Genomic DNA, 17,803 nt, shown 5'->3' with positions numbered 1-17,803 from the left:
ATAAAGAATCAAGCAGATAAATCCATGGTGTGACATCATCTATAGAACTGCCCCATTTTGCATACTGATAAGAAGAAATAGGAAAGAATGACTACAGGAACGTCAGACGTAACAGTGACAGGTAGTTTATAAATCCAATTAGTTCCTGATATGGAAAACCAAGGCTTCATTCAAGCAACTGGAGAAAACGGAGTGTGACCCAAGTGTTAGCTTCTATCAAGCTATAACCTAATCTTGGCAGGTATGATTTGGTAGGTATGACAGAACAGTTTTTATTTTTAGAGGTACATACTTAAAGATACAGGGTTGAAATATGATATTGCTTTAAATCCTTTGGAAGATAGGGTAGTGGGTCTGTAAAGTAAGTGTAGCATCTTTATAATTGCTCAAAATAGGTACTCCATAAGTCTCTCAACTTTGTGCATGTTTGAATGCTTCCCATAGTAAAAAGTTGGCTTGCCTGCCCAGTTATTTGAAGGACAGAGAGGTAAGAAAACATGACAGCAACAGACATTGTATGACTCTTCTGAACAAGGCCAAGGACACACAGAACAGGACACAGTCTTCTACTCCAAGGAATCTGGGGGATAATACACTCCCCAACCTGGTGACAGCAGACAGGAAGTGAAGGAGCCAACAGTCAGATCCAAACATGTACGGGGGAATCATGTGTCAGTCAGGCCAGGGTGGAGGCAGCCTGTGGGATCAAGGAAGACTGGAGGTGAGACTAAGGTGGAGGCAAAACACATAAGAAACTGCATCCGGGCAGTCTAGGTCTAAAACACACATGTAAATGAGTTGAGTTCCTTGAATGAGAAATGAGCTGGGAGAAAAGCACCTCTGAGAGCTAAGAAGCAGTCTGTTTCTTAAGATATGCAAACAAAGAGAAGCCCAGCAGGACCAGAGGACTAAACACCTAAGCACCTCACAGACTGAAGAAGCCCCAGAGTAAAGAGCACTGCCTGGAAAACTGGTTAACTCCAGCCACGGCTCCTGGTGACATCACTGGTACCTGCGTAGCTGGGACAGGCGTTGACTGCAGAGCCTCTGGAGACTCAGAGAGCTGCAAGTTGTCCATCTGCTTCTACGCTGAGATCCTGAGCCTGTGGTGTTAGAGCTAGAGGCCCGACTTGGGGCCTTGGAGGTGCCATCATCCTGGATCCAGAAGAGTGCATTGAGCTGCTCCAGTCTCCTCTGGGCTTCCAGCAGCCTCCGCTTCTTAATTCTCTCCAGCTGGAACGATACCTTTTTCTGCCTAATGTTCCACACTGTAGCCCGAGAAGTATGTTTCCGCAAGCACCGGGGCTGCACCACCCTCTTCTGGCTTTGGACCAGTGGAGATGGTGGAGTCTGAGGAACTGTTGGGAGCCAAGCATCAGGTGCCACAAAGGCCTCAAGCTCTTTCTCTTCTCCACAGTCGCCTTCTTGTTGTGTCTCTCGTAAGTTGGATAGCCAGGTCTCTTCTCTGAGTAGCCACTGCTGGTCTGGGAACCAAAAACACCCAGAGAGACGGTCAGCACTTCCTGCCTATGGCTGTCTGGACTCAGACATCTCCAGCCATGGCTAGAGCTATAAGGAGTAAAGAGGATTGGATAGAGTGGTGTGGCAAGGGAGAGCTACAAGGCCTCCTTACTGAAGGAGAAGGAAAGGAAGATGTGTAGGCCTCAATGGAACAGTGGATAAGTGGGGCGGGTGGAAATGCACAGACAAGTGCGCCACTGGAAGGAGTCAGCAGAAGATGCATCATTCTGAGGGGCCATTAGAGAAGTCCGCCTGCTTATTTCCAGCCCCCTTGTGTGAGCTTCTGGTCTCTAAAGGAAGGATGAGAATGCCCAGTACAAAAGATTCCATCATATCACAAAGACAACAAAGGTCAGAATGCAGAAGCTTGGCTGCATGAAACTGGAAAAGGCAGACGAAGCAGACACCTTAGATGAGGGCACCTACTGTCTGTTATCTGTCGGTTGATATGTGTCTGGTCCAGTTTTAGCTCCTTCTGGACTCTACTCTGTCCTTCTTTGGCTTGCTGCTTCAGAGCCTCCACATGGCACTGCTGCTGCTCAGTCTGGGCTCTGTAGGAAATCTCGCCATTTCTTAATGGCTGCTGGTCCTTGTCACTCTGCTCTTCCAGCACTCTCCTGTGACAAAAAGCTCAGGGTCACCCAAGCAAACCAAACTCAGGACAAATATCCCTCTGAGAGCACCCCTGAATTCAACAAGGTAGAAGAAGCTTCAGACATCTGGCAGCTTAGAACAAATAGGTGTGTTGTCATAGGCAGTCCATGATGTCATAATACAGGAGCAGAGAATAGACATTAGACTATTCTTAGAATTGTGGGTTTAGCAGAAACCCAAATTAACTCTCATAAGGAATTCATAAGAGTAAAACAGATGGTTTTTGTTGCTGTTTATTTTATTTGCTTTGGTGTTTTGTTTTGTTTTTGAGACAGAGTCTTTCTATGTAGCCCTGGCTATCTAGGAACTATATAGATCAGGCTGACCTTGAACTCACTGAGTCCACCTGCCTCTGCCTTCCTAGTGCTGAGATTAAAGGCATGTGCCACCACACCTGGCACATAAGGAAATCATAAGAGTAAAACAAATTAAAAGTACAAAAAGCTGAGTGTGGTGTCACATGCCTTTAACCCTAATACTCTGGAGGCAGAGAGTTTGAGGTTGGTTTTCCTGTCTTAAAAAGTAAAATAAAACATTAAAAAATGCTAAGTCAAGCATCTTTATCTAGACTTGGGAGATGGCTGAGTAGACAAAGCATTTGCCATGTGAATGTGAGGGCAAGGGTTTGGATCCCCAGAATAGACATAAAAGCCAAGCAAGCATGGTAGCTACCTGTAATCCCAGCCCTTGGACAGCAGAGACAAGGGACACCTAGGGCAAGCTGGCTAGTCTATAACTGGCAAGCTCTGGGGTCAGTAAGAGACCCTGCCTTAATAGAGTGAAGCCATTGAAAGACACGGATATCAACCTTAGACTCTCTCTCTCTCTCTCTCTCTCTCTCTCTCTCTCTCTCTCTCTCTCTCTCTCTCGATCTCTCATGCACAAGTACATATACACATGCCCCCAACATCATGTATACATGCAAGTATACTCGTACAGAGGAGCTGCCCAGGAAATTTAGAATAAACCAGCAGAAATATTAGGAAAAATTCAGAAAAACACAAAACATTTTGTACATATATTTACACTTGTGCTTGTATTACTACTTCAAAACTGGGCCACAGTAATGGCTGAATTATAAACATAAACCCTTCAGTGAGGCAGGCCTAAAGAAGCCCAACTAAAATCCACAGAACACCAAATCCAGAAGGAAGTGTGTACTCTGAATCCCCTAGGTTACTCACTTTCCTCCCGAGTGTTTCCCCAGCTCTTAGATTTGCATATTGCATCTTCTTAGGAGCGCTCTTGTAGCTTCTAGAAAAGCAGCAGCCACAGCAGTTTTGCATGGGACTATGAAGGGGAATGTCTAGGATGCCAAGGTGTATTTACCAAAGCTGTCTTTCAGCCTCAGCCAGAAGGACACCTCTGCTAAGCACAGTTTTCAAATTCCCAGGACAGGTGAGAAAAAAAAAACAACAAAAAAACCCAGCTATGTACCTGTCTGGATGTAGTACCAAAACAAGGCAGCCAAGGGACCTGAAAGTAACGATGGCTGCCTTTCCTCTTAGCTGACTCCAGCATCCCCTAGACCTGCCTGGTCACCAACTACTTGTCAGGACTTTGCTATACTCCCCACTGTTCTCTGGCAGTTGTCCTCTGCTACCTTGGGCCTCAGAGTCTGCAGTAGAATTTAGTGACAGCTACTTACTACAGCAGCAGCAGTGAGAGCCTCTTCTGGGTTCTAACATTTAAAGCTAAGTCTCTCCCCACCAACTCCAAACAAGAGAATGCAAAGAACATAGGCAACAGACTCTGAGGACAAAATTTCTTCCTAGTTCAGATCACTATTACATGAAAACAAAATGGCTTAGAAAAAGCTCTAGCTCTCTCAAATGCTCCTCCAGAGATAAATGAGGGATAGCAGCCTAGGATGAGGGCAGCCCTGAAGCCAAGCCCAGGTTAAGAGTAGGACAGACTGCCCACAAATCCAGACTGAGTCATGTACTTTCTTTTTTTCTTTTTTCTTTTTTTTTTTCGGAGCTGGGGACCGAACCCAGGGCCTTGCGCTTGCTAGGCAAGCGCTCTACCGCTGAGCTAAATCCCCAACGTCATGTACTTTCTTCTGTCTGTTCCACTCCCTGTCCCCTTCGCCCAATCATTAGCTTGAGAGCCACACTACCTGACCACAGGCTGGCACCAGATGCTGGCTACAGTATGTGGATGGGCCCAGCCCAGCCTACAAGCCCCTCAGGCTGGTGGTGAATGGTGGGGGCAGTCCATGAGAGAGGCCTTGACTCTGAAGCCCTTCATAGTCTGATGGAGAAAAGAGCACATTCTTGGTGCTGATGAAAGGTCATGAGGCCACAGAGTCCTGACAATATTTAAAAAGTAGGACGAGTCTACATAGCTCTCTGGGGAGGAGGACAATCCAGCTGAGACAAGAGGACAAGAAAGAAAAGCAGCTTCCCAAGGCAGCTCATCCCACAGCCACTGGGGCCGTGGGCTGAGCTCCACCAGTCTCAAATGCAGGATCCCCAGGAAGGGGTAAGCATTTTTACTTTAGATGTGAGGAAACACTAAGTGAGCTGTCTGAGATCACACACAGGGCTTTTATGTGGTAGGGCCGAATGTGAATCTATTTACCCAATTCCTTTCTGTACCCATAACTCTTCAAATTGCAGTGTAATGTTCCCTGTAAACTCTGCACTGTGAGAAACACCAAATCTTCAATCTGTCTTCCCAACAAAACCTTATCCAAAACTAAGCCTCTTTCATGGCTTCCCTGCAAAGTCAGCAGTTCTTTCTGAGAAAACAAGAACTTCAGCCTCAGTCCCAAATCCTTCTTGGCCTTGACACTCTCCACCTGTGCCAGCTTTTCCAGCTTGCCCTTCACTCCCTAGACCCCTAAGACTTCAACCCTAGGACGGACCACACATCCCTAACCCTCTGTTGTAGGATTGTTCACCTTGTGAGCAGCTCTGTGAAGATGCTCTCTGCTCACCCAGCCTATCAGTGTCAGACTATCTTCATCTGCCACCCAATGCTCCAAGTCAGAAGAGAGCCAACCCCTCCAAAAAGGCCAAGGGTCACAAGAACCTGCTTTGAATCCTGTGTTATAAGTGCTTGATAGGGGTTGGGGATTTAGCTCAGTGGTAGAGCATTTGCCTAGCAAGCGCAAGGCCCTGGGTTTGGTCCCCAGCTCCGAAAAAAAAAAAAAAAAAAGTGCTTGATAGTCTTGCTAGTGATCTCACTGCTACTGAGTCCTCTGATGACTTTCCTACAGTTAGACCTGACATACAGGTCAGTTTACCTAAAAGAACAAAGGAGCTTCCAGGGGCAAACCCACCAGATATCCAGGAGGGAAGAATTCTGTATAGAAAGGCTAATGATGAAGTAGAGAGCCAGCTGCTGACAATCGCATATAAATTAGCTCAGGATTTCAAAGTTTATCACAAAACAGGTGAAGCAGGAGAGAGGGCAGAATCTCAACATGTTTTCTCATTGCTCCCAGAGGTCTACATCCCTCATGTGCATGGCTCTGCATTGCTGGTTGAGAGAATAAAAGAGATACATTTTAAAGATCCAAAGGAGGGCTAGAGTGATGGCTCAGCCGGAAACGGCTAGGCTCAGAACCGAAAATATAAGATCCAGAGGCAGCCATATATTCCGAAGGCTAACAGAGAGACACTCTGAGCTCACGCACAGGTGCATTGAGACTTAAAGAATTATGGGGAGGTAAGGGTTAGAAGCAGTATCAAAGATATCTGCTAACACTTCCCAGATAAATCTTGTTGACAGGGGAGATGCATGTCTTTTAGTGAGAAGAGAGACGAGATACTGAGCAGGACACAAATGAGTGCCGTGGCTATGTCCCTGTCAGCTACAAATGCTATGTCTCAGCAGCCAGCTCTATATTTTCAGATTATTCATAGATTTTCATTGCTGTATCAAACACTTGAGAGAAATGACTTGAGAAAAGGATTAATCTTAGCCTACCAGTTCATAAGTCCCAGTCTACGGCAGACTACCCTGCAGCTTGGGCATGAGTGAGGCTAGGGGCACATGTGGTGGTACAAAGTGGCTCACCTCATGGTAATAGGAAGTAGAGAGAGGGAGAGGGAAGTAGAATAAGATGCACCCCCAAGAACACGCCTCCAGTGACCTACTTCCTTGGGCTCTATCATTCCTCCTAAAGGTTCCAGAACCTCATGGGTTATGCCACAAGACGGAGATTGGTCTTCAATGCCCAAGCCTGTGAAGAACATTTTATTTTCAAGCCACAACACTTGCCCAAGTCAATCTGGAACAAATTTGTTCAGACCTTAGTTGTTATACAACACTCTCAATTTCTCTTCTGTTCTGGAGTAAGAAGCAAACATAGGAGACTCCATTGCTACAAACAGCAGATTCTCACCTCTCCTTCCTGAGCACAGGACAGAGACCCAGTCTTGAGGCACTGACATCTCCATCCAAATCCAGCCATTCCAAAGAGCCACTGCTGCCAAGAACCTCTCCAACCTGAGACATGGAAAAGAGCAGTGATCCCAGCAGGGCAGTGCAGAGCCCAGCAGGGCAGTCCCTACCAGCCACTCAGAAATCACAGTCACGCCTACCTTGAGCCTTTCTTGCCGCAGCGCAGCGGCCTCGGCTGGGTGGTTAAATCGGAACTTCTGTGCTTTCCCCAGTGTTATGACAGCTCCTGTGACACACAAACCAGAGTTCAGTCCATAATCATGCCCTGAGATAAACTGTGATACTGTGAGATAAACTCATGCCTGCAACAAGCTGGGTTGATATATATTAATTATACATCTCACAGTTATAATCAAATAAATAGCAGGACGAATTTCAGGTAGTGTAGTCAGAGAAATTTCATGAAGAGGTAGGCTCCAAGTTCAGCTTCAGAGAATGGGATTTAAATAGATTAGTACTAGAGGTACACTGACACAAAGTCTTTACAGCAAACTAAAAAGAACTGCAAAAAAAAACCAAAAACAAAAACAAAAACAGGCTTCATTCAATCCTGCCCTATGCTCCTATTATCACAGATGAAGAAACTGAGGTTCAGATAAACAATCACACATGTCCATGAGTCATTCTCTACTCTTGGGTCCTAGAATAGGGAGGGACCATGTTAGAAAATCTTCATGTCTCTGGGTAAAGAGGCTGAGTAACACATGCTTGGTTGAAAATGTCCATCACTCATCCAGATATACCCTGGGAGGTAGACAGCCTTACCTTGTGTCAGACGGCAGGAAGCAGTGACCTCCGACCATTGACTGTACAGCGTGCACCTTGGGTAGGCCGGAGAATGACCACCCCACAAGTGCTAGTGATTGTGCAGTGGTCTCTCTCAATCCACTGGCCCTGAAGGACTAAAGAGGCAGGGGCAACTTGAGTTCAGAAATCATTCAGGAGAATACCTCTTCCAGTTTTCACAAGTTCCAACCCAACACCTAGAATATTTCCTAGCACAACAAAAAAAGGTACTCCCACCACGTGAAACCACCAAGAGTTCAAAGTCTCCCCATTTAAGCCTCTTCCTTCACATTCCAACTCCAAAACTAGCAGCAGAAAGAAAAGCAAACCTGTAACCCTTCAGAGACTTCATCAGCTTCCTTTAGTAAAGGGATAAATAGCTGCCTGTGTGTCAGACACAAATGTGTGGTCACCTACCGATATCCTGCTCCTGGTCTGAATCAATCCTTCCTATTCTTGTTGTGCCCTCCTATGGGGAGGAAGGAAAGAAGCCATCTTAATAAGAGTAAAAAGACACAGCCCTGCTCTCAAGGCATAGTCCACATCTGTCTATCATCTGTGTCTTCCCATGACCGACTCCGCATTCTCAGACTCATTTCCCAACCTCACTAGGCTGCTCTGACCTTCCATCCGCACGCTCTGCAGTCCAGGGGGACACAAGCAGTGACACACACCACTGCCTTGCGAAGCCCAACAAGTGAGGACAAACTCCTTTCTGCCCTGTGGCCTGAGGTCAAGGAAAAGCTATGCTGCTGGCTAGAGATTCTTCAGTAAAAGGGAGGGCGCACATTTACTACATATACTTCATTCTCAAAGCAACGAAGGTTACTGTGGCCCACGTTTGATCCAGGAAACTCAAGAGACTTTTTGTAAAGATTTATGATTGTTACCTTCTTGCTCCACAGAGGAAGCATAACAGATGCCAAATTCTATGAAGGGTTAGCACAAACAGGGGCAAGGTGTCTCTAGAAGCGAAAGGAACTGGAAGAGAGTAGAAGAGAGCACAGCAACTTGTGTTAACACAAGCAAAGCACTGAATTAGTACAACACTAGGCTTTGGGCCCTTGGTTATGACAAACCCACTGCAGACCACACAGCCATTAGTAGGTAGCAACATGGTAACAACGATGCTAACTCCAGGGTGTGTCTTCATTGTTTCTTAAGTAACCATTTGCTATGTCCCAAGTATTATGCTGAAAGTCTTGTAGACATTTTTTTTTGCTTGCTTGCTTTTTGAGCCAGTAACCCACTTTGAAGCCTGGGCTGGCCTTGAACTCTCAACTTCTTGCCTCAGTCTCCCAAGTGCTGGGATCACTGGCATTTATAACTATGCTTGACTTTGTTTAATCCATTAACAACCTCAAATGTTGGTGTTACTGTATCCTTATTTTGGACAGAAATCTGAAACTCATAGAGAACAAATTGCCTTAAAAACCCATATGCTAATTAAGAAAACTGTGGCTTCAATTCAGGTCTCTGAATCCACTGTCTATATTTTTTTCAGCCGTACCATAATCTCCAATGAGAGACTTTCAAGGTGACTAAAATCACCACTAGGCCACACAGCAAGAACAGGGAGACCTTGTAGCTTTCTTAAGACAGCTTATGAGAATAATCCTGGAATCTATGAAATTCTAGCCTTGCCCTGTGCCCCTCTACCTCTCCCCACTGCATATAAGTCAATGGTTGCCAACCTCTATCAACACTGCCAAGGGAGGAGCATGATAGGCTGATCTTAGTTGTCAGCTTAACTACACCTGGAATCATCCAAGGCCCCAGCTGCTGGGCACAGGGTTTTAGGATCCAAGGAGGGCTTTTCCTTACTTTTCTCATTTGAGGTGGAAAAACCCACTCTGTGGTGGTTTGACACAGAATGGTCTCTATAGGCTCATGTTTGAATGCTGGGTCCCCAGTTAGTGGAACTGTTAGGGAAGAATTAGAAAGTGTGCTCTTGTGGAGGAAGTATGTCACTAGGCTTTGAGGTTTCAAAAGTCCACGCCAGGCCCAGTCTTGCTCTCTCTTAGCCTGCAATTTTTAAATTAGATGGGAGCTCTGAGTTACTGCCCCAGTGACCTGCCTGCCTGCCTGCCTGCTGTCATGCTCCATGATAGGCTTAGAGTAACCCTCTGAAACCATAAGGAAGCTCTCAACTAAATGCTTTCTTTTTGTAAGTTGCCTTGCCCATGGTCTCTCTTCAGGTGGGGGGGCGGGCAGCTGTCCTTGTTGATTTACAGGCTCAATGAAAATGTGTGAAGAAAACTTTCTAGACTCTTGAATTTGCCCATGTTTGAGCAGCCTGCATTTGTAGTTTAGAAGCTCTGACGGTTATGTTCTTCTTAAGCAAGCCACCTCAGACTCCTGAGCTCAAGGATCTTTTTGGATCACTTTCCTGAGTGGCATGGACTACAGGCACAGAGCACTCTTCTCAGCTTATACTGATTGTATTTTTGAGGTTAGGATTTTGCTCTCCATAACTGAACCCCTGTGCTTCAGGAAGTCAGGAAAGCAATGGAAGAGGTGCTATTCTTACCTTAGCGTGAAGAAATTAAGGCACAGAAATAATGAGTTAGTTACAGGAAAGCATCAGTAGCAATGGAAAACCAGTAATTATGCTGATTTCCAGCTTCCTCCAGCCATTTATGCAAAACCCAAATAAATCCCACCCTGTGACTGGACCAGATCCCTGAGGCAGCTCTGAGGCCTTGGTCTGGCTCCCTAAGAACATGGCTGTGAGTTCCTTTCCTTCCTTCACTTCTGAGGCCAGTGGTTGGGGAGAGAGGAGAGGAACGAGCCTCCTCACCTTGAGGTGATAAAGCACAATGCCTGTGCTGAGCACATCGTCCTCCAAAGCCATCAGGTGTGGCAGGCTGGAGTCGATGACCACCCTGGCTCTATTCCTGTTGATGCCCACACCGTAATGCTCCATGAGTGCCTGCCGGTTATTTGGCTTCTGAGTCCAGTGTTGAGTCAGCGTGTCTATCTGCAGAGGTATAAGAGATGACAGACTCCCCTGGAGGGAACAGACTAAGTCCACTCTTACCTATTGCCTCCATGTTTTACTTCCTCATGATCCCTGATCTCTGCTGTCACTATTCAAAACCTCACAGAGGTCCTTGTAGCTCTGAAAATCTGTGAGTGTTTTGTGTGTTTTAAGTGTTCGTTAATAAGCAAGTGTTACTTTCATAAACAGCAGCTCCTTCAATAAATGCTTACATTTTTCTTCAATGAGCATACATTGTTCTTTTAACTAGAAAAAAAAATGTGTCATGGTTTGAATATGAAATGCCCCAGAGGCTCTTGTGTTAAAGACTTGGTGTCCAGCTGGTGGCATTGTTCTGAAAGGTGATGAAAACTTTAGAAAGTAGGACCCTATTAGAGGAAGTATGCTTTGGAAGAAGTACCATGTCCTTGGCTCCTTCCTGCCTCCCCTCCCATGTCCCTGCTGCTGTGAAATGACTATCTTTGTTCTACTATGCTCCCTGCACCAGGTGATCTGCATGCACGTGCTTCCACACTGCTGCTGTCCCAGGTCACTCTCCCACCTCTGTGGCTTTGCTTATGTCATCTCTCCCTCATACAAAGTACCCTTCTCCCTCTCTAACAACTCTACCAATCCCTCAAGGTGTGGTTCAAAACCAGTTCTCTGTCTTCTAGCATATGACAGCTGTTCCGAAAAATTATAGGGCATAATGATTTTTTCCTTATCAGTCACGTTATGAATGAAACACCAACTTCTGCGTATGTGTTCTGTACCACGTGAGACGGGGCTCCTCTAGCCCTTGAAGCTTCAAACTGAGTGCTCAATCTGTGAATACATGCTGATTGCCTGATTTACTGACTAGAAAATCATTTTTCTAGGCTACTCATACTATCAAAAAAAAGCTACCATGAGCCTGAGAAAATAAAATACAAACATAAAAAATATACATTTACCATCAACGAAGGCAAACACCCTCTCTACTCAAGACTCAATGGAAATAAAACTGATTTCTGAGCTAGACAGATACTCTCTGCCCCACTGAGGGAACAGACCTAGATGGGGAATGACAGAAGATCAAACTTATTTGCAGGGTACTGGAAAGTTCTGGGTCCATTCCATACACCCACCTTCAAATCATTCTGGAAGACTAGCTCTTGCAGGCTCTCATCCAGATCATCATTTAGTGAGCTGAAGTTCCTCTGCAAAGAGAGAGAGAGAGAGAGAGAGAGAGAGAGAGAGAGAGAGAGAGAGAGAGAGAGAGACAGACAGACAGACAGAGACAGACAGAGAGACAGAGACAGAGACAGAGAACACGTTCTGTGTGTATTTTCTGGGTATGACCTGCACGTAGGTCTCATCAACACACCTAAGAAGGATAAAGTATGGACAAGGCAAAGACTTCACCACCAAAGTAAGAAATAAGTCAGAGGCATTTGATATTTGGGCTCATATGAGTACAAAGGAGGAGAAATGAAATAAATGTTTCTCTAGGACCATTTTCCACAGAACGAGGCAAATGCCCTCTAGACAAAAGATGACACAAGGAAAGGTCATCCAGCTCATCTGAAGTCACAAAGAAATCAGGGGATCCTTCTGCTTTTGCTCTATCACTGTCGACTGAAAATATAAAGTACAGGGCCAGCCGGATGGCTAGGTAGGCAGAAGCTCCTTCTGTGCATGCCCGGCAACCTGAGTTCTATCCCCAAAGCCCAAGGTGGAAGGAGAGAACCACTCCCAAAAGTTGTCCTGTAACCTCTACATGCATGTATGTATACACCCATGTTCACATAAACACTCAATAATAAAACTTGAAAACATAGAGTATTGCAGGTCCCAAGTGTTCAAGGTACAAGACCATCATTGGAATATAGAAGTGTTGACTGCCATCATACCAGTTCAAAGTTCAGCAGCATGGCTTTCAACCTCTCAATCTCTTCTCTGAGCTCTCGGATGAGCTTCACATTCGCATCCTGAAATGCAGAGAACTCAGTCACCATTGGCTCATAGCAGGTTCCAAACTGCTATGAGGTGCTCACCTGGAGAAAGGTGCTGATCTTTAGGAGTGACGTCTCAAAGTATAATCCTGGGACCTACAGCAGTATCAGCATCCTCCAAGAACGTGCAACAAATGCAAATTCAGCCCCTCCCCAGAAAGCAATTCTTGGGGGGTTGGGGCTCAATTATATTTAACAAACTGTTCAAATGATTCTTTTGCATATGAACTTTAAAAATCACCACCTTAAAGCAGGTTAGGGAAGCTCACAAATGCTAATCCTCCTGTATGATGACTAAATCTGATACATGCCTAATCACACTGCCTTTGAAAGCAGCCCCTAGGTATGTCTGTCCACCAACTGTGACCCCTGCTCTGAAACTTCACTGAATCTCCAAGAGATAAGGAACATTTACAATGTTCTCATCATTACTCAGCTTTCAAAACCACAAGTTCCTTATACTCCCGTTTTAATCCAAAAGAGAAGTCAAGTGCAATTTATATAATGAAACCCAGACACAAATCAGTATCAATTAAAAATAAAAGCACCAAACAGAAGGTTCCAAATGACCTTTCTTCAAGTGGCAATCATACACTAGAGATCTTAAGAGGAATAGCCTTAAAGAAACGAATGCCTAAAGGAAACTGTTCATAAAATTATTTGCTGAGAGATCAGAGAAAGGCAGGGCACTACACCGGGAGAAAGTACATCATTCACAGAAGGCAAGTCGGGATGAAAACTGTGCTCGTTAGATTTTTGTCAACTTGACAGAGGCTAAAGTCATCTAGAAAACTGGAACCTCAACTGAGAAAATGTCTCTCAAACTGAACTGTAGCAAGTCTATGGGGCATTTTCTTGGTTAATGGTTGATGGGGAGGGTCCAGCTGACTGCGGACAGTGCCACTTCTGGGTAGGTGATCTAGGTTGTATAAAAATCAAGGTGAGTAGCCAGCTTGGAGGGCAATCCAGCAAACAGAGCTATGTCAGGTTCCTGCCTCGACTTCCCTCAATGGTAGACTGTAATCTGTATATGTGATAACCCCTTTGTGGTGTTCTGAATGAGACATTCCCCATAAATCTTAGACATTTGAATACTTGATCCCCAGCTGGTGGCTGTTTGGGGAGGATTAGGAAATGTGGCCTTGCTACAGGAAATATGTCACTATGGGAGGGTTTTGAAGTTTCAAAGCCATTTCTAGCTAGTTCTCTCTGCCTCCTGAATGCGATTGAGATGTAAACCCTCAGTTGTTGCTCTGGACACCCTCCACCTGCTTTCCTTACTCCACCATCATGGACTCTAATCCTCTAGGACCATAATAAACTCTTTCTTATATAAGTTGCCTTGGTTATGGTATTTTATCACAGCAACAGAAAAGTGACAGATATAGCTTTTCTTCCCAAGTTGCTTCTCATCAATGTTTTATCACTGCAACAGAAATGCTGAGTATGACAGAAATAATGAGAAAGAAACAGAACAAACAATAAGGAGAACTTCAAGCACTGTCAGACCAGGCCTTCTAATGAAGGTCTTACCTCGTTCACCTGTGGCTTGTTGATGATGTTTTTGGCATTGGATGCATATCTCATTGTACTCATGGTCTCACTGTAGCTGGTATGTGCAGGAGACACAGCTGAGGTAGAAAGATAAAGATGAGAAATACTCTGGGCCCTGTCCCCTTACTTACTAGTCTTGCTGCAAATGAACTCTTGAGGGATTGAGGAGCGTTAAGTGGTCAGTGCATTTTCTAAACACAATACCAGCTCCAAACAGAAGAGCATCCAGCATCCATCCCACTTACTGGCAACCATGATGGTTTTGGAGTTGCCTCCAAGGCTCTCCTTCAGCAACCAGGTCAGCACAGAGTCCCGATATGGGATGTAAGACTGTCTCCTTGCAGGTCCCCCTCCGCTGCTGGTCCCAGAAGTGGTGCTAGGGATCCCACTGTCACCCCCACTGCTGGCTGCACTATTGAGGCTCTGGCAGCTGCTGAACACTTGTGAGTTCTGGGCTTAATCGATACAAAACAAAAGTAGAGTACTGAAGGCGATATGAAGCAAGTGCACTAAGAACAATGGTACAGAACAGACTGATACCATATGTCTTCTCTGCAGATGAGAGATAGGAGGCCTGAAGTTTGAGTTCAGACTTCGACATGATGTGGAGCATTTTAACATGATTCTAGAATGATGGTAACTCTTAGGTTAGAAACAGCAGGTTTTTCTCTCAGACCAAAATGTAATCTTATCAAAAAATAAACTTGTAAGCATCTACCACATTCTGACAAAATGAAAATAGTACAAGTTATTTTCCAAAGTCTCCCTCCCGACGCCATTCACCCCAAGTCCATTACCAAAATACCTAAAGTGGAGATTACAATTCCCAGAGTCACAAGGGACTTGTTGATATTGGCGCCTTCAGTAATCCGGTCCTTACAGTAACTGGGATCAGCTCTCTCACTAAAACAGACCAAGAAGAGTAAAAACAAGGCAAACAAGACTCTACAGTGCTGCTGGACCCATCAAGATCACACATCCACAGGATCCGTTTCTCTTGCGTGACTCTCTCCTGTGTCAGTATCCTCACCACTATTCCTCTTTCTGGATACAAACAGAAGCACATCCAGCATCCCATTTACTGGCAGCCATGATGGTTTGGAGTTGCCTCCAAGGATCTCACTACTTCAGCAGTCAGGCCAGCACTGAGTTCCAGCAGGTACGGGATGTAAGACTGTTAAGACTGCCTCTACACAGGTCCCTTGTAAAGTCTGCCAGTGATTTGGGGGGGAGGGTGGGCTGCCAGAGCATTTTAGGCTAAACAATGCTTATCTACAGCATTGATGATATCCATCACTCACAGGGAAAGGCTTGCTTTAAATTCACATTTTGATAGTTTGATGATGGTATCTGCGTCTCAAAATTCTACCCTTTTTTGTTTTCTGTATAAGACAGGGTCTCATTTCATAACCCAAACTGGCCTGGAACTCACAGAGATCAACCTGTCTCTGCCTGCTGGGTGCTGGGATCAAAGGTTGGTAACTGTTATGCCCACTCAAAATCCCTTTCTAGAGTAATGGCAAATAGTAAAAAATTACAAGTTTGGTTAGCTGACATGATTTCAGACAGGACTTAACTTCCCCCACCCTCACCCCATTGTTGTCTGGGACTAAACCCAAGGCTTAGTGCACACCTGGTAAGCACTCTATCACTGAAAGTTACCAGCTCCTCACTGTACTATTTTTTTGAAATCCAAATTGAGAAAAATTGCCTTGTGTTATCATATACCTTCTTATAAGATCCTCAAAATTGTCTTTTCTGGTTATATATTTGGCTACAGTATGAATACAGTATAAATACATCTAATAACTCGAAACATGGTATCTTTAAAAATGTTTTAAGTAGGTATAAAAGCTATATAAATTTGATATTCAGCTTTTCCTGACCTCATAATCACCACATTATTCTGATCTGAGGCACAGGCTTTAGATGGTTTTGTTTTTTGTTTTGGGGGGTTTTTTGAGACAGGGTTTCTCTGTGTAGCCCTGGCTATCCTGGAACTCACTCTGTAGACCAGGCTGGCCTCAAACTAAGAGATTCCCCCAGCCTCTAAGATGAGCTCTGAGGTGTTAAAGGTTCAAACAGGCAGTTCAGACTAAGAACCCAGGATATTGAAGAGTTTCCCAGCTCCTGACTTCTTGTAACCTTCAAACTGGCATTCAAGAATTCCTTCTTTTGTAACCTCAGGGTGATTAAAACATTGAAAGAGGGCAAATCCCAGGACCTTGTCTACCCAGTTAAGTAGGAAAGCTGCAGATCACTGTCAGGAGAGCAAGAATTCTTAGCTTTGAAGTCCCAGTTACCTGCCTGCTAGGTCCACAAGATTGATCTTGCTGGCAGTCTCAGAGGGGAGGTTATTCTGTAGGGTTGCCTAAGGACAAAGACCATTTAAAGCTATCATTTAGAATGATTTGCATTCTCCCATAGACACTGTCCTAACACAGGTGACATGTTCTCAATCAGATAAACACTATTTGATCAGCATGACTTTTAAAAATCACCAGCACAACTTATAGTGAGTAGGGCGAATCTCCAGAAAAGCCTCTGGACAGTTTTTGGGGGAACACTGGGATTTTAGTACAACTCATCAAGCAAACCAATTACAATTCTTACTTTCACCAGCAAAGAACCTGTGAAGATGTGATAAGCCTTGATCAGGTCTGTTGTTCTGTCAGTCACAGCATGTTAACTTTCTGTGGCAAGAATTTAACATGTTCCATTCAGGAGCACTTGTCCACCTCTAACAACACTGTTTCTGTTTCCTCATGCCCTAACTCAATGTGGGTTTGTTTTAAAATGTTGTTGTTGCTGTTCCCAGACAGGGTTTCTCTGTGCAGCCTATGTGTCTCTATGTGGGTGTGTGCATGTGAGTCTAGGGACCAATCTGGACAATGTCAGATTCCCCTGCACCTCAAGATCCAGGAAGTTGTGAGCTGCCTGGGCTTGGTTCTGGGAATAGAACTCAGATCCTTTGCAGAGGCAGTGCACACACTTCACTGCTGAGCCATCTTTCCAGCCCCTTTTATAAAACTTCAGTGCTGTGCCTTCATCATCAAAATTAACTTTTAGAACATTTCCAATAACTCCCAATTTCTTCTGTGTTTACAATTAATCTCTGCTCCTATCTCCAGCTCAAGGAATCACTACTTAATGTTTTATACAAATCTGCCTTTTGGAATATTTCATGGAACTAGAATCATACAATGTCTGGGCTTCTTTTGGCTGGGCATACTTTTGAGATTCAAATATGCTAAAGCACTGTCAGGGTTATCAATGTGAAGTGACACCATGACCAAGGAAAACATTTACTTGGGGCTGGCTTACATTGAGAGGTTTACTCCAGTATCATCATGGCAGGAAGCATGGCAGCATGCAGGCAGACATGGTGCTGGAAAAGGACCTGAGAGTTCTACATCTTTATCCACAGACAGCAGAAGGAGACTACTGTGTGCCACACTGGGCTCAGCTTGAGCACAGATCTCAAACCCCCCCCAATGGCACACTTCTTCCAACAAGGCCACATCTCCTAATTGTGCCACTCCCTAAATAGGGCCAACCATTCAAACACATGAGTGTATATAGGCCATCCCTATTCAAACCACCACAAGCATGTGTCGTCAGTTCGTGTTTACTCAGTGCTCCACTGTATAGACATATAATATACGTCATGGTTATCTATTTCTCAAAAGACATTGGGCATTTGTAGTTTTGAGCAATTACAAATAAAGCTGCTATAAATATTTATATATAGGTATTTTATGGATATGATTTCTGGTCCATTGGTTAGATACTGAAATGACTATTCCTGGTTGTCAATCTTGAGGCATAGTGGCCATGAAAAGTTTAGGCCCAGGCAAGGTAGTACACACCTTTAATCCCAGGAGACTAAGGCAAGAAGATC

General features: G+C 44.7%; 1 protein-coding gene across 1 annotated transcript in view; it reads right to left on the bottom strand.

Annotated features, from left to right (window-relative positions):
• Positions 1-17,803, bottom strand: part of Stard9 (StAR related lipid transfer domain containing 9) — a 90,138-nt gene that overhangs the window by 31,960 nt on the left and 40,375 nt on the right. Inside the window, 14 exon segments of the mRNA XM_032904024.1 lie at positions 1,013-1,484; positions 1,948-2,138; positions 6,530-6,633; positions 6,729-6,814; positions 7,354-7,386; positions 7,389-7,490; positions 7,792-7,843; positions 10,175-10,354; positions 11,482-11,553; positions 12,247-12,324; positions 13,882-13,979; positions 14,148-14,357; positions 14,708-14,805; positions 16,206-16,273. Coding sequence (XP_032759915.1) covers positions 1,013-1,484; positions 1,948-2,138; positions 6,530-6,633; positions 6,729-6,814; positions 7,354-7,386; positions 7,389-7,490; positions 7,792-7,843; positions 10,175-10,354; positions 11,482-11,553; positions 12,247-12,324; positions 13,882-13,979; positions 14,148-14,357; positions 14,708-14,805; positions 16,206-16,273 — 1,844 coding nt within the window.

Source organism: Rattus rattus, chromosome 5 (assembly GCF_011064425.1).
Source record: "Rattus rattus isolate New Zealand chromosome 5, Rrattus_CSIRO_v1, whole genome shotgun sequence".
Classification (NCBI taxonomy): Eukaryota; Metazoa; Chordata; class Mammalia; order Rodentia; family Muridae; genus Rattus; species Rattus rattus.
The sequence above is the reverse complement of the archived record's forward strand: the minus strand, read 5'-3'. Positions and strand labels throughout refer to the sequence as shown.